The 14,570-nt window shown below is 33.4% G+C and overlaps 1 protein-coding gene and 1 long non-coding RNA gene across 6 annotated transcripts in view; one reads left to right on the top strand and one right to left on the bottom strand.

Moving 5' to 3' along the window:
• Nucleotides 1–7,774: 7,774 nt before the first annotated feature.
• The window catches only part of LOC123322992, a 115,677-nt gene continuing 108,881 nt past the window's right edge, over nt 7,775–14,570 (bottom strand). For 4 of the 5 annotated variants that reach the window (XM_044911147.1, XM_044911149.1, XM_044911151.1 and 1 more), the window contains 2 exons: nt 9,422–9,663; nt 7,775–8,240 (listed from right to left, as the gene is read on the bottom strand). In XM_044911147.1, coding sequence (XP_044767082.1) covers nt 7,974–8,240; nt 9,422–9,663 — 509 coding nt within the window. In that variant the 3' untranslated portion in view covers nt 7,775–7,973. The remainder of the gene's footprint in view (nt 8,241–9,421; nt 9,664–14,570) is intronic. The other variant, XM_044911150.1, reaches the window with a different exon arrangement.
• Nucleotides 11,663–13,162, top strand: LOC123322994. Its single transcript, XR_006539236.1, has 4 exons — nt 11,663–11,719; nt 11,884–12,030; nt 12,259–12,392; nt 12,731–13,162. It is a non-coding gene; the product is annotated as an uncharacterized LOC123322994 (long non-coding RNA).

Below are 14,570 nucleotides of genomic sequence, written 5' to 3'. Positions count from 1 at the left end.
ACAAACATTGCACACTGGATCTCATTTTTTTCCACAAAGTTGTTGATCAAATGCTTTTTGGGGATATAGCTGTTGATGTTGTTGTAGAGGAATTTTATTTTAGATATCAAATTGGCCATTGTTGTTTGTTGGTTCTGTAGGGGATGCTTCATCGGGGTCTTCAATGTCGAACATCAAGATATACACCCTGTTTCCCGAGAAAACAGCAACAGTGTCAATATTATACTGATTTATGAATCTACGTTTCAATTTATCCAGTAGTTCTTCTCTGTTGGTATTTTTAGGTTTGTTCAATTTCCTAATATAGGTGTTAATTATCTCATCATGTATTGTAACTGGGCTGTGCACTCTGTTTTGTTTCTTGTGGAATTCTTCTATGTTTCTGGATTTTTTGTTTAAGGACTTAATAGCAACGTTGGGTATACCCTCTAACGGTTTTTTGGGGTGGTTTGGACATTTAGGTGACCATGCTTGATGATCTTCGGAGCCGCATGCCCTACATTTTGGTGGTAGATTGGTCTTGCATTGTGATTCTTTGTGTGGGCCCTGACATTTAGTGCATTTCAATGGGTTGTTACAGTTCACAGTTGTATGATCGAAAAGTAGGCATTTGCTGCATGGTACTGGTGTAGGTTCTGGTGGGTGACTTGGGAATACTAAGTAGTGTCTGCTTTTGAAAAACATACCTTCATTCAGAAGTTTCTCAAATGTTGCTTCATCTCCTGTTATTATTCTTATGATTCCAGTTTTCTTGTTTGTTGTTTTGGAAACAATCCTTTTGCAATATCTGTGAGGCAAATTTAAATTATCAAGGTGTTGACTTATCTCTTTTTCATCAATTGTTTTCTCTACTGCTGTAATTACCACCGAAAATGTTTTTTGCGGATCACTTCTCTCTTTTGTTCTTAGGTAAGATTTAGTTTCATTATATTTAGTTAGAATTTTAATGACTTTCATCTCTTCCAGTGCTTTTTGTAGTTCCTCCTTCTTGCTATTTGATTTAAGTAGATATCCCAGTTTTGTTCTCAATATGACATCTTTTGAATTTGGGAATTTTTCATTCCATTTTTCTGCCATTTCTATTCTATCTTTGATTATTGCTTCATCTACTGATAGATAGAATAAATTTTTATATTCTGTGTTTCGAATTTCATTCATTCTTGTGGAAAATTGTTTGTTTGTAATCTCTCTCATTTTTGTAGAATAGTTTCTTTTGGTTGTAGCGTATGTTGACTGGTATTTATCAGTGGCAACATTTGTGTTGGGTAGCGTTTGTGAGGAAATCCCTTGATTACTTATCTGGGAATTCCCAGCAGCTGTTGTATCCAGATGTGTACGGTAATCACAACGTATTATTGTTGGTTGATTTTCTTTCTTGGATCTCGATGTTTTTTTGTTGGGACCTAATTGTGTGGGAGAGGATGGTTCACTGCTTCTTTTTCGCTTGTAACGAACTTTTTTCCATTCGCCACAGTCCATAATCTCCATTTCACTAAACTCGCCGTCACTTGACAAGTTCATGACTACTTTGGGAATTTAAATTATTAATTCAAATCCAAATAACACTGCCTTGCTTTTATCAACCGTTCGCGGCAGATGCTCGCACAGGACTGCATTGTTTACAATGGTTCAGTAAATTCGCGTTATTATATGAATTATTTATTGAGTAGAAATTCTTGGTTAAAGGAACTCGACATTGAGATACTGTATCGAAAGTGCTTGTGACACTTCTCTTTGAAAGTTATATTATTGATACCAACTGTAGTGACAACATAGAATTTACATTTTCAAATTCACCTACCTTGTTCGAATTATCCAATAAAATTAATTCAAAGAACAATATTATTTTTACGAATAATTTGAGAGATACTATCGGATAGTATAAATATCAACCAATGTTACCTGCTGAATCGAACCTGCGACGTGCCATACATAATTCGGACTGCCAACTAACAGACTATTCCATTTAGGGATACTCTTCCTGACCATCCATGCGAGTAAGATTTAAGCCAACTCAATAATATATAATTTCTGTCAAACACAATAATTTTATCCACCATTGATGCATAAAGTGATCACCATCCATGCGTTTCCTTGAACATTATACTATTTATAAATCGATTTTCATTAATAAGCCGTCATTCACTGATTTCCTAAGAAACATTCATCAACCACTCGTGATTAATGAGCCATTATTCACCGGTCATTCTTGTCACAATAGTGGATAAAGTACTCTATTCTTCATGTGTATTATGGCCATCATAACATGCTAATTGAATACTATACTCATGTTTACGAGGATTGAATAAAGCAACCATAATCTATCTATCTATCTATCCTGGAGCATTATGACATTCAGAAATCATTTGTGATTTACGAGTCGTTATTCATTGATGGTCCGTCAAATGTCATTCTTACAATACTTCTTCAGTCACAATACAGAAAATTCGACTGGGTTCTGGGTTTGAGTAGGTCTGAAGGATTTTTTATGCTGTACCTTTATTGGCATCTCGAAAACAATAGATTATACCTAAGTTGGTGAAATTAGACAAAAGTTGCCTAATTAAGTGAAAAATTAAACCATGTTTTCAAATCGGGAATAATAATAATAAAAAATTTATTTGCAGGGATTATAAGCATACACTCCACAAATAAAGAAAATTTCCACAAAGACCTAGCCTGTCTGTGGGGTGAACCATCGAATTAATTTCCTTTTATAAGCAACATGAAAAAAAAAACAAGGCATCACAAGTAACACACAAGTAAAAAGAAAAAAAAAACAACTCCAAGTATACTTGGAGGGCAAATTCAAACAAAAACAATGCAGCAAATGGAGATTCAATTAAATTTGAATAGGCTAGATATTATGTCAGGTTGATCCATCAGAAAGAGCTTCTTCACCTTTTTCTTGAATATCGGCAAAGAAACCGAATGCCTTAAATCCACTGAAAGAAAATTATAAAGCCTACAAGCCAAATACTCAAATGACCTCTGGTATATCGTTTTTGAGGCATATTGAGTTCCGAAGTATCTTAAGGCGTTTTCGGAAACTTACTCAGGGTTACAAACTCGATCCATTGAGGTCACGTGACGGATCTTCTCGGATCACTGACCCGGTTCTAAGTTCACGAACTTCAGGTTAGAATCAGGTTAGGATTTGGAAGTGTCAGTCGTGAGAATAACATAACCAAAACGTCATTCAAATTTATTATAAACCTTACACATTTTATTGATGCAGAAACAGAGTTTATAAGAAAAAGTCGTAAGAATCTTCTTGCAATCTTGCAGAGAAATTTTATATTCCTATTAGAACTCCGTTTCTTGGATGAATATTTATGTACGATACAGAGCCTGTTCACATTATAGGCTTGTTCGTAGAATGGTTCACAACGGTTGTGAACTGTACAGAGCAAGCGTAATTGAATTTTCGCTACCCTAAAATGGAATTGCTCTTGCTCTGTACAGGGTGGGCAAATTTCGATGTTTTAGCACTACAGTTTTTAAACCAGAGGAGATACACAAAATCTGATACCCCATTCTCGTTCTCTTTTTCTGAGAAACTAACAATAGTAGTAGTAATTTTTGGCCGCTTTCTTTTGTTTTCGAGTTATAAGCAAAAATTGGAAAAATGGCGAGATCGAAATAAATTTATATCTCCGCTAGTAATGTTGATAGAGCTCTAAAATTGAAACATTATACAGGCACTTTTTTACGTAGAATCCAGTGGCGTGCTCGCCTTTTTAGCAGGATTTTTAATTACGAAGCTATGAGCCAAAGTTATGTTTTTTTAAATGGGAACAATAGTTTTCTGTGCAATTTTTTGAAAGCTTAATTTTTACTGATTTCAAAAATATATAACATCATATGGTTTGTAACAACATAAAAAATAGCAAATGATCAAAAATCTTTTTTCTCAATATTTCTATGGTTTCAACTTTTGATGAGCATAGAAATATATAGCATCGTATGATTACCACTGTCTCCTTCTATAAGTACTTTCATTATTATGAAAATTTATGAAATATATCTTGATTCAAATTTTGTGAAAATTGGTAAAAAGCATAGAAATAATGACATTGCCGGAAGGAGACTGCTTTTGTTATAGGAAACTCCATTTCTCTGTGCTCGTCAAAAGTTGAAACCATAGAAATATTGGGAAAAAGTGTTTTTGACCATTTTCTATTATTTATATTGATACAAACCATATGATGTTATATATTTTTGAAATCAGTAAAAATTAAGCTTTCAAAAAATTGCACAGAAATCTAATGTTCCCATTTAAAAAAACATAATTTTGGGTCATAGCTTCGTAATTGAAAATCCTGCTGAAAAGGCGACCACGCCACTGGATTCTACGTAAAAAAGTGCCTGTATAATGTTTCAATTTCAGAGCTCTATCATCAGTATTAGCGGAGATATAAATTTATTTTGATATCGCCATTTTTCCAATTTTTGCTTATAACTCGAAAACAAAAGAAAGTGGCCAAAAATCACTACTACTATTGTAAGTTTCTCAGAAAAAGAGAACGAGAATGGGGTATCAGATTTTGTCTATCTCCTCTGGTTTAAAAGCTGTAGTGCTAAAACATCGAAATTTGCCCACCCTGTACAGTTCACAACCATTGCAAACCACTCTACGAACAAACCTTATATTACCAGAGGCAGTTCTGGGATTATTGGATACACAAGACTCTTGATGCTCCAGGAACAAGCAAGAAATTCATAAAAACTTGAGTGTTTCGTCAATAATAGATCGTTGAAATGTAAAGATCTGGAAGTTTTTTTGGGGATTGGATCATCCTAGAATCTGCTGTTCCCCAGGACCTCAAGAAAACAATAACCAAGATTTTACCGAAATCGGGAGGGGCTGCTAGCTTGAGCGTTGTAATTTTCAAGAATAAATAAATAAATAACAAAATATGGGATGATTTTATTCCCAGTCAGTTTTTCTGGGTTCCTGTTCCCAATTAATAATTGGATTTTCTGATGCTTTGCTTGAATTCATTGGCGTTTGCCATATCTTATAATTTGTAGTGTGATCAATATCAATATCTATTTATCAAAATTAGGAGCAAGAAGAAAATTGCAGCTATAGTGGAATTAGCTAATGAAACTACACATTTCACATTGAGCCGAATTCTCTTCTATTTCCATAAATATTGAGAATAAGAGTAGAAAGCTTATTCCCGCGTTTTTCAGATACAAAACTAAACTGCAGTGCGCATGCGGTGACTCTAGCGATTCGAACGACCCTGCTTTTGTGTAGGGTTACGGAAAATCAACCCGAGTCAGTGATCGAGGTAGCAGCACCGTACTTTCCGAACACGGGTTAGATGTTCGGGTTAGGTAAACGAACGCAAAGGTTAGGGATCGAATGAACCCGAGTAAGTTTCCGAAAACGTCTTTATTCACCTTAGATCGTGTATTGTGGTTGTGATCAATATAATTTAAAAAACTGTTTTCGTTTTTGAAATATAAGGGGAAAAACGAAATGGCAGTTTTTTATTCTTTGCGATTTTGTTGTTAGGAATATGGAAATGGATTCAAGAAACTTCCTTCGCAGTTTTAAAAGTGCTTTGATGTGTTGTTCTTTGATTTTCAATACGACTTTTCGATCTTCTTTAACCTTTTTCGAGATGCCAATAGTACGACATAAAAAAGAAGGTTCTGTATAGTTTTGAAACACCAGTAGGTGTCGCAGCAAGTATTGAAATGGATGAGATGTTAATGAGAATGAGATAGATATTTTAGATGGAATCTTTCAACAATCGTGGACATGTATAGTACTGCTGTCGAATATTATAGCTATTATTATGGTTGATAAATTCTATGTGACACGAGCAGGGAGATATAAGATTTAATGAAGCAGCCTTATTTTGAAGCACTCTGATTGGTCCATTTTCAGATCAGCATCAATTAAGGATTTTCTTCTGAAAAATTTTGAAAAAGTGCAAAATGATCGGCGACTCAAACGTAAATTTATTTTACTTGTCCGCAAAATTGGTAACTTCTTCTTAGGCCCGGTACTTTCACGTGCGAATAACTGAATTTATTCGATAAATAAGTCTTATTCTTAGGATAAGTAAAAATGCAGTCTTTTCACTTTCAGATAGTGTTATTCATCGAATAAATCTGTCATTGAAACTCGTTAATAAAATTTTATTTGTCATAGACCGAATGTCGGTAGGTCATTATTGGTTGAATTTTTAAGATTCTGGATGTATGGTTATTTTTTGTGTGATTTTCACGGAATATTTGCTTTCTAGTTGGAATTATGACAATTTCTACAATGCGGTCTCTTATTTTACATTAATCAGTGAAAAGTAGTATACCGTGTTTTCACAGAATTGTTATTCGTCAAATAATTTCATCTGAAAGCACCGAAATAAGGTATCCTTCAGATAGGAAATTATTGACAGTGAATAAAATTTATTCGAAGGTGAAAGTACCGGGCCTTATTCAGATAAGATATACATGTTTGAATATTTTTTTGCACAAATCATCTCTTGTAATAACCAGAGATATTTTTCATGAATTATTCTTATTCAAATATTAATATTATTGGCACTGTTCATTCTGTAAAATATTGATGGCGAGAGCATTTTCCGTGAAATAAAGATGGCATGTAATGAATCACCTGTGCAGATGAACATAAAAATCAATTTTTTATTGAACATATACTCTTCACAGCCGCCAAGGGACGATTAAAATTTCAAAAAATTTCAAGGTATTTTATCGATTGGAAGATAATCGAGGTCTGTATAAATCTAAATCAGATGTAAAAGTTTCCTGAAAATAAGAAGCGCGTGAAATGTTGAATCATAGACATAGAGACATGGACTGTGCCTTCCCTTTATATCTATGCATGAAATATGGTCAAAAAAAGTGACAGAGAGAAAAACACGTCGGGAATGCAGTTGTCTTTTTCTAGAATTTTGATTGGTCTACACTCACCTCTATGTGAACAAAAAAGAGAAAGGTATGTCCCGACGAGCTTTTCTCTCTTTCTAATAAATAGCCAATTTCATGCTGGCATTGCTCAGTCCATGTCTCTATGTCTATGTGTTGAATATATAAATTCTGTAGATTGACAGGATATCAGTGGCAGGTATAAGTTTTTGACTGACAGAAGCGACTTTTAGCGAATTCCAACAGCAGTACTGGTGAGCGCTGAATGTATATTTCGATGTCACTACAATCATCCCAAAAGATCTACAGCTTCTTTCACCATAGAAAATTCTGCATTGAGTGCATACTGACATACTGCATATTACAAAAACATAAATCTGCCCTGAACATCCTGCACAGGAATTAAAATTATTATTTTCTTCCAGCTAAACTGGAAAATTGTTAATGAAATACCTGTTTAGTCGAAATTATTCTCAGTATGATTGGGGTACCTTATGAATCCAAAATTTTTTCTTATACAGAACCTCCTCCAAATTTAAAAAACCAAATAAACTAACACGACGAATTCTTAGAACGATACTCTCTCAAATCCCCAATAATGTTAATTCATTTTTCTTTTAACTTCATTCAATTCGATTAGTGGAATTCAATTATTCTTCCACATAAATATATCAACGTCGTAAGAATATTTACATTATGTAACTAACTAGTAACACGAGCACAGTATTATTATACACACTTATCTAAAAAAAAAGAGTATAAATCAGTACGAAGTCAATCCTGAACCTTGTTATATGCATATTTCCAACAATATCAAAGATATTGAAAAACTTTGGTTAGTACTCTTTATAAAAGAAAGAAATAATAAGAGTAAATTCATTTTATATTGTTTTTAAATAAATAAATAGGAAATATATAAACATATTTACACCTGACATGAAAATATAATTTTTCAAGAACTTTGAAAATTTTAAATGGCAAGTAGGAAACAAAAGTGGGCCTCAAAAATATAGTTAGGCCAGAAAAAAATCCCACAATATGGCAATTCGTCGAAGGTTCACAAGTTACTTATTTTTTTTACTGGCCTTCTCAGCTTTTCTCCTCATTCTCTCCTTTTCTTTCCTCTCTTTTTCCATTTGTTTCCTTTCTTTCTCCGCCTGAACCTTCAGTTCTTTTATTTTTCTCTTCAGACGAGCTTTCTCGTCGCTCGTTATGCCTAAAATTTTGAAATCTGTCGAGGTTAGGAGCAACAGTGACGGCCCATTTACTTCGAGTTCTACGAATTTAGTCACATGATGTTCAAGACCAAGCGCTGCAAGCCACTGGCAAACCTAAAAATATATCATTCATGAGATACTCAAATTTCTCTAATATCAATACGAAGTAATTGGTGGATAGTTCAATAAATATTTATTTCAATAAATATTTATGCAGTACTATAAATTTAGTAGTAAAAATTTTATTAGCTTTGATGTATCAGCCTTTAATGCTACTATCAGCATGCTTACTGTAAAATGCTTAAGAGGAGTTTATACCACGGGACTTTCTCACCGTCCGTATAAGGCGTAAAGGGGGAAAGATTACCAGAATGTGGGGTGTTGCCAGAACACTTGAACGATAAGTAGAAGTTACGAATATAACAACAGTTTCCACTCTCGAAAAGATGGCAGCTCTTAACGAACGTCTTCTTTCAATTTCACCAGGATAGGAATTGTAGCCAATGGCGAGACTTTTCGAGAAATTTTTTCATGTGAAAATCCATAGAAGAGATAATTTCACCTCGGAAAGTTAATAACATGAATGAATATTTGTTTTTCAATGAAAATTTTTTTTTTCCGTTTTAATACCAAAGTTTTTTTGCCGGTGAGTGTAATATTTTACGCTTAATCAAATTTTGACATTTCGTAAGGAAAAGTTATGTGTACATTGTGAACACTTTACGAATAACGACAATATTACGGTTTAAGTTTATTGTGACGCGTGAACAAATGTCTTGACCTGAACGGTCATAACTTTGAGCATCTCCATCAATTTTTCCATAGATCGTAATCACCATCATCGAAATAATGTTTTTGATGAAAAATCAAATCGAAACTCGAAATTTTTTTTAACAAACCCTGTCGAATTATAATGGAAAATGTTCAATAGGGCTTTACTAATAGTTTCTCAAAATTTTATCCTTTTAACGGTAATGAGCAAGTTGCTATGACCATATTTATAATCATTTTTTTAAAAGCTCGAATATCTCTATATGTATACCTTTCGAATATCAGTGATGTCATGATCAAAATCACATCAAAATTGATTGAAGTTAATAGCTACTTCCGGTATAACAGGAAAGGTGTTTTAGAATCTCTTGTCATCTCGGATAACACTTTTGTACTTAAAATTTTTTTGAGGAAGAATGACTATGTATGAGGACATTCAAACACAGAGACATTTACAGTAGTAAGAATATTGTGTGGATTTTTGTATAGTATCTGGAGATGCGTTAATTATTAAGTATTCTCACCTGCTCTTTAGTCCATTCCGATACTGGTACAGAATGCCAGAAGCCACTAGGCCTCTTTTCGCTACAAATACTTAGCGAGGAGAGGCTGAGATCGGTTGTAGGCCATGACATATCATGCCGCGAAGGCGACACCGACCCTGATGATAAACTGGAAGGCGAAGGTGGAGTTGGTGATGTGTTACCCTGGTGCTGCCAAGGTGTTGAACCTGGCGGTGATAAACTAACTGGAGCTACTTTTTTAACTGAAAATATGTTTCATTACATCAATTTTTCTCACTTGTAAAATTCTGATAAACAGGATGTTTTACAGGTGAAGGAAAATATTCTGATGGCGAGGAGAAGGTTTTAAATACACACAATGAACTTTTATGAAATCACCCAGTATATCACGAAAACAAAGTTATATTCCATGGACGTAAAAATGTTTTTTATTGGTGAAAATAATACATACCTACCATTATTATCATTATGAATCAGCAGGTAACAATGCATATAATTTTTTATTAAGAAATCTTCCCCGACTTAGGAGATATCATAGATTAAATAGATGGAACATAAGCTATTTTCCAGACTGTTCATTTTTCCAATAATTCCCACTCCATGTAACCACCAATGAAATGAATTTTCGCTTGTATTCCCCTCCTGATCGCTTCAAAATTTCTAAGACGGCGTGTGTATTTGTAATTGTCAAAATATTATTTCAATCATTCACGTCGTAATCAAAGATTATAGAGTAGAAAGATGGGAAACGAGGCGACTAAAGCGATTTGAGCGCCATCTGTGTGTCACGCGTGTTTTTAAGACGCTAGGACTGGTTAAAATATTAATTTGAGTGCCATTTGCAGAAATATATGACATTTTTTAAGATTTCAGACGTCAATTTTGATCAAAGAGGTTTTGAATGTTTCGATTCTCATTCCCATAGATAAACTAATCTAAATAGTTATTTGTCTATGCTCATTCCGCTTTTTGTTTATCTGGCTCGTTCTAGTTGCTGATTTTTGGAGTTTTTTGTCTTATTTCTTGGTGAGAACATCAAAATATTGTTCGAAAATTATTGAATGGTGAAGAACGGTAAATCAAATAATAAAATGTATTTTACGTGATTAAGTTTTTCACTCAACTAAGGAAAATGGAAGCGTAAATATTAAAAGTCGTAACATGTGAATCGGTCATTCATTGATTCTTATTTTCAGTGCTCCGAAGTGGATAAAATTCTCAGGGCTTGAAGACAATTACTTCAGCAAACACTACTAACTACACCATGTGCAATGAACATTTTACTGCAGGTCAATTGAGAACTGTTCATCGACGTAAATTGTTGTATGCAGAAAGCATCCCTTGCATGAACGGCCTATTAAGTGAAAATGATGATCTTTATAGATGATAAATGATAATGATTCTCAATTGCTACTCTTTCAATATATTCAGAAATGCAGAGGTTTTATTGATTTCCATTTGGGAACCAAGTGACTGTCAAATTGTTGTTTAGAAAGTCAAAGTTTTATGAAACCTGCTGTGAGTGTTTTGTTCATTCATTAATCAATTTGTATATTGTGTCATGAAGAGACCATATCATAAGGAAATCATAAAAAAAGCACCAAGAAACTATACTGACATACAGGTCTTGCATATGTCTGCCAGTTTTTTTTTTAAGTGTGGTTCTGAAAATTCTTTAAATAATACCGACATATGTAAGTAACTGGAATATGTATGCTATGATGGTTTATTGAATATTGGTTCATATTAATTTCTGATATATGTATATTTTACAAATTCAACAAGTTCATTAATTCAGAACAACCTATTGTACAGTAACAACACCTTCGACGTATAGCAGATCACCATATACTTTAGTGTCCTAGTAAAAGCTTCATTTATTGCCCACTATTTCAATTTCTGTAAATTTTTTATGAATTGCAAATAAACATATAGCACATCCAACAGCGTTTTTCGTTGATATCAATTCATTCCAAACAATATTTAGATGAAAACTAACATCCTGATCACAAAGCAAAACCATACTTTTGTTTTGTCGCTCAGGATGTTTGTTTTCTGATAGAAACAAAGTCAATATTGGAATGCAATACGAGAAATAGAATTCGAATTTCGCTCCCCTCAATTAAAAAAAATGTAGTCGGTTTTTAGTACTAGCGATATGAGGGCGTTTCCTATCTTTCTACTCTATAATCTTTGGTCGTAATATTTTGGAAAATATGCAACGATGTGCCGTAAAAAAGTGTGTTTGAAATAAAAGTGCATTTATACATGGAAGAGGAAAGCGATTCACTTATTCCGGTAAGTTTTTGATACTTTATTCTTGTTTGAGTACACGACTTTATGAAATCAGGGGAGGGAGTTAGGGGACGCCAGGGTCGAATTCTGTTTGAATACGATCTAATGATTTTTGCTTACATTGAAATGTTGAGGTTGTAGATTAAAATAATTGATTTAAATTTTAGTTTTCCAAGAAATAAAACCAGACGACCAGACCAGACTGGGTCTTGAAAACAATTTACACTTCTCTTGTAATTTACACTCCAGACTTCAGTATAATGAGAGAAATCGACTCTTACTGTTAATTTGAAAAAGATGCCATCCCGAGTGAGGTAAGATAGGTACATTACCACTTTTTTAACTCGCTTTCTTGTCTGAATATCACTTAGTTTGGAATTTTGCAAGTGATTTCTGACAACTTCTAGTTTTGAGGTGAACTTGAAATTTGGTAGATTCTCTTTCTCCTAATAAATCATGCTTTTTTATATAAACATCCTTCCTGGTTTCAAGATGAACAGTAGAACGAGATTTTAATTGCTTTAACAATGCTTTAATTATAGCCAATACTGTGCCTGTCATCAGTACTGGAGTTTTTGAAGAAAATGGAAGGAAAATGGGATCAAAATCATCAAACATGAATGCCAGTTCAGGATTTGCAGAAATGAAAGTGTCTTGTAGTTCAAGAATAAAACAAGTAAGATACATACCACAAACAGGGTGGTACAAAAAATTCTCTAAACTACTATGGTTAATAGAACTCGTCTTAGGAATGAAAATCCATAACAATGAGTAAAGGTCATGTTTTGAGGCACACGGCGTTGAACATTTTTTGATAATCAAAAAAGTTTTCTTCATTTGTAAAATGTATTTCAATGGCAATGTAAAAACTATGCTACTACTGTAATTATGAACACAATATTATGACCATTCAAATGGAGCTCGGATATTCGCATTATTTTTATGAGTTATTGAATGAAAATGTCTGTTATCAGGATATTTCGAAGTGAAATTTCAGTTGAAAAATTTTTGCAGGAATAAACACGCGGAGAACAGAAATAGAAAAACAGCTAATTGAAGTCGAAACCGATTTAAGACGACGAGTGTGTCGTCAGTACTTCAAGAAATAATTTGCTACCCTACAGGATGTTGTCTATTCATTGGGAGGAAAAATTGAAGATGAAAGCTTGAAAAGCCGAGGCAAATACCTTATGAAAAATTTCGTTGAAGACAGCTGCATGCATAAAAAACATAAATATGGCAATGACGTCAAACAAATTGCTTTAAAGTAACATTATTATTCAGTTAAAGTTTACAGTTTCGTTAAAATTGCTCTTAATTATGATGCACTTCAACAACCAAAAGCACTTTTGAGGTGGTATGAAAATTTGAAGGGGGAAGCAGGTTGTTGAAGTATTTGAGTTGCTGAAAATGAAAGTTTAAAACACTGCTTATTAGTTGATATGCAATATAACTTACTTGAATTTATAACTCCCCATAAAAAAAAAATGATGCTTTATCACGAATTTAGGGTTTCTTTCATGGGTAACTCTATGCAATAAGAAATCATTTCTTTTTGATTTCACAATCATTGGTAGATGTTTATAGTATAACATTACTTTTTCATTCCGCCTAATCTGTTCAAAAGACTTGAGAATTTCTTCAATGAAAAAACTTTCAGATTCTCATTATACAATTCCATAAAATTCAGCTGCTTCCACTTCTATTGATCTGAGAATTAACCATTTTGAAGGGAATTAATTTGATGAAAGTAATTTTTAGTTTTTAGTATATACTTAGTGAATAAAATTTCAAATAATCAGTATGTAGGTTAGTTACATTACATACATTAGTGCATGGTAACATTGTATTCAAAATAAATTCTTTTTCACACAAGGTGTTTTGGTATTACTAGTTCTATACCTATCCCTTTGAATAGTTGTCATAAAAAAAATACTCGAAATCTTTGCATTAAAACATACTTATTTTCCATTCGATATAAAATTATTGCCGACTATCTGAAATATTCAGTGCAAGTAGTTCTGAATCAGCCCCTGTCCAGTTCCCCCACCCACGGAATCCAAATTCATATTTATGGCAGTATTTTGTGAATACGTTTTTGTCGAAATGCTCTATCTCCTGTTTTATTAATCTATGGGAGATATACACTGCTTTTTTGACGCAGTATTGCCGAACAAATAGTATCGAAATAATATGAATGTTTTATGCATTCAGAAACACTTCGGGACTCCTAATAAGATGGACGACCTATCTCAAATATAATCCCAGAAATTATTATATTTCCAATAAATTGATCAATAATGGGTGTTTTGTTTTCCATGTCGCTTAAGATCCATATAAATATTTAATTTACCCACTGACTGAAATTCAGTGATTCAGCAGATTTAAAAGAGATTTGAAGAGGAACTGCCCCAGGCCCCCCTGGCTAAGACTTCATCATGACACTTAAAGGGCATCCAGCTCTTAAGCCACCAAATAAGCTAATACAATGTGTATACATTCTGACTGCTTGTAATTATTATTAAGAAAAAAAGAATATATAGTTAAGAAGATGATACAGTAAAGAAGGGTAATTCTCAAACAGACAGAATGATTCAAAAACTCATGCAATGATTTTAGAATTAGAAAATCTACAAAGAAGAAGAAATTGTGACTACCGAGCAGGAAGACCTTTTTTGGTTGAAATAGCTAGAAGAAAATGATGAGCCACTCAGTACTTGCATAGTGAAATCCATATTTCCAAGATCATTTTACAAACCGTTATATCAAAACGTGAATTTTGCTACACTTATAAAAAACCCATCATGAATGATCTGATTTCAAGAAGTCAAAACGAGAAGTTTGAAACAAACTA

Source organism: Coccinella septempunctata, chromosome 1, assembly GCF_907165205.1.
Source record: "Coccinella septempunctata chromosome 1, icCocSept1.1, whole genome shotgun sequence".
NCBI lineage: Eukaryota > Metazoa > Arthropoda > Insecta > Coleoptera > Coccinellidae > Coccinella > Coccinella septempunctata.
This window is presented reverse-complemented; position numbering and strand designations above follow the sequence as displayed.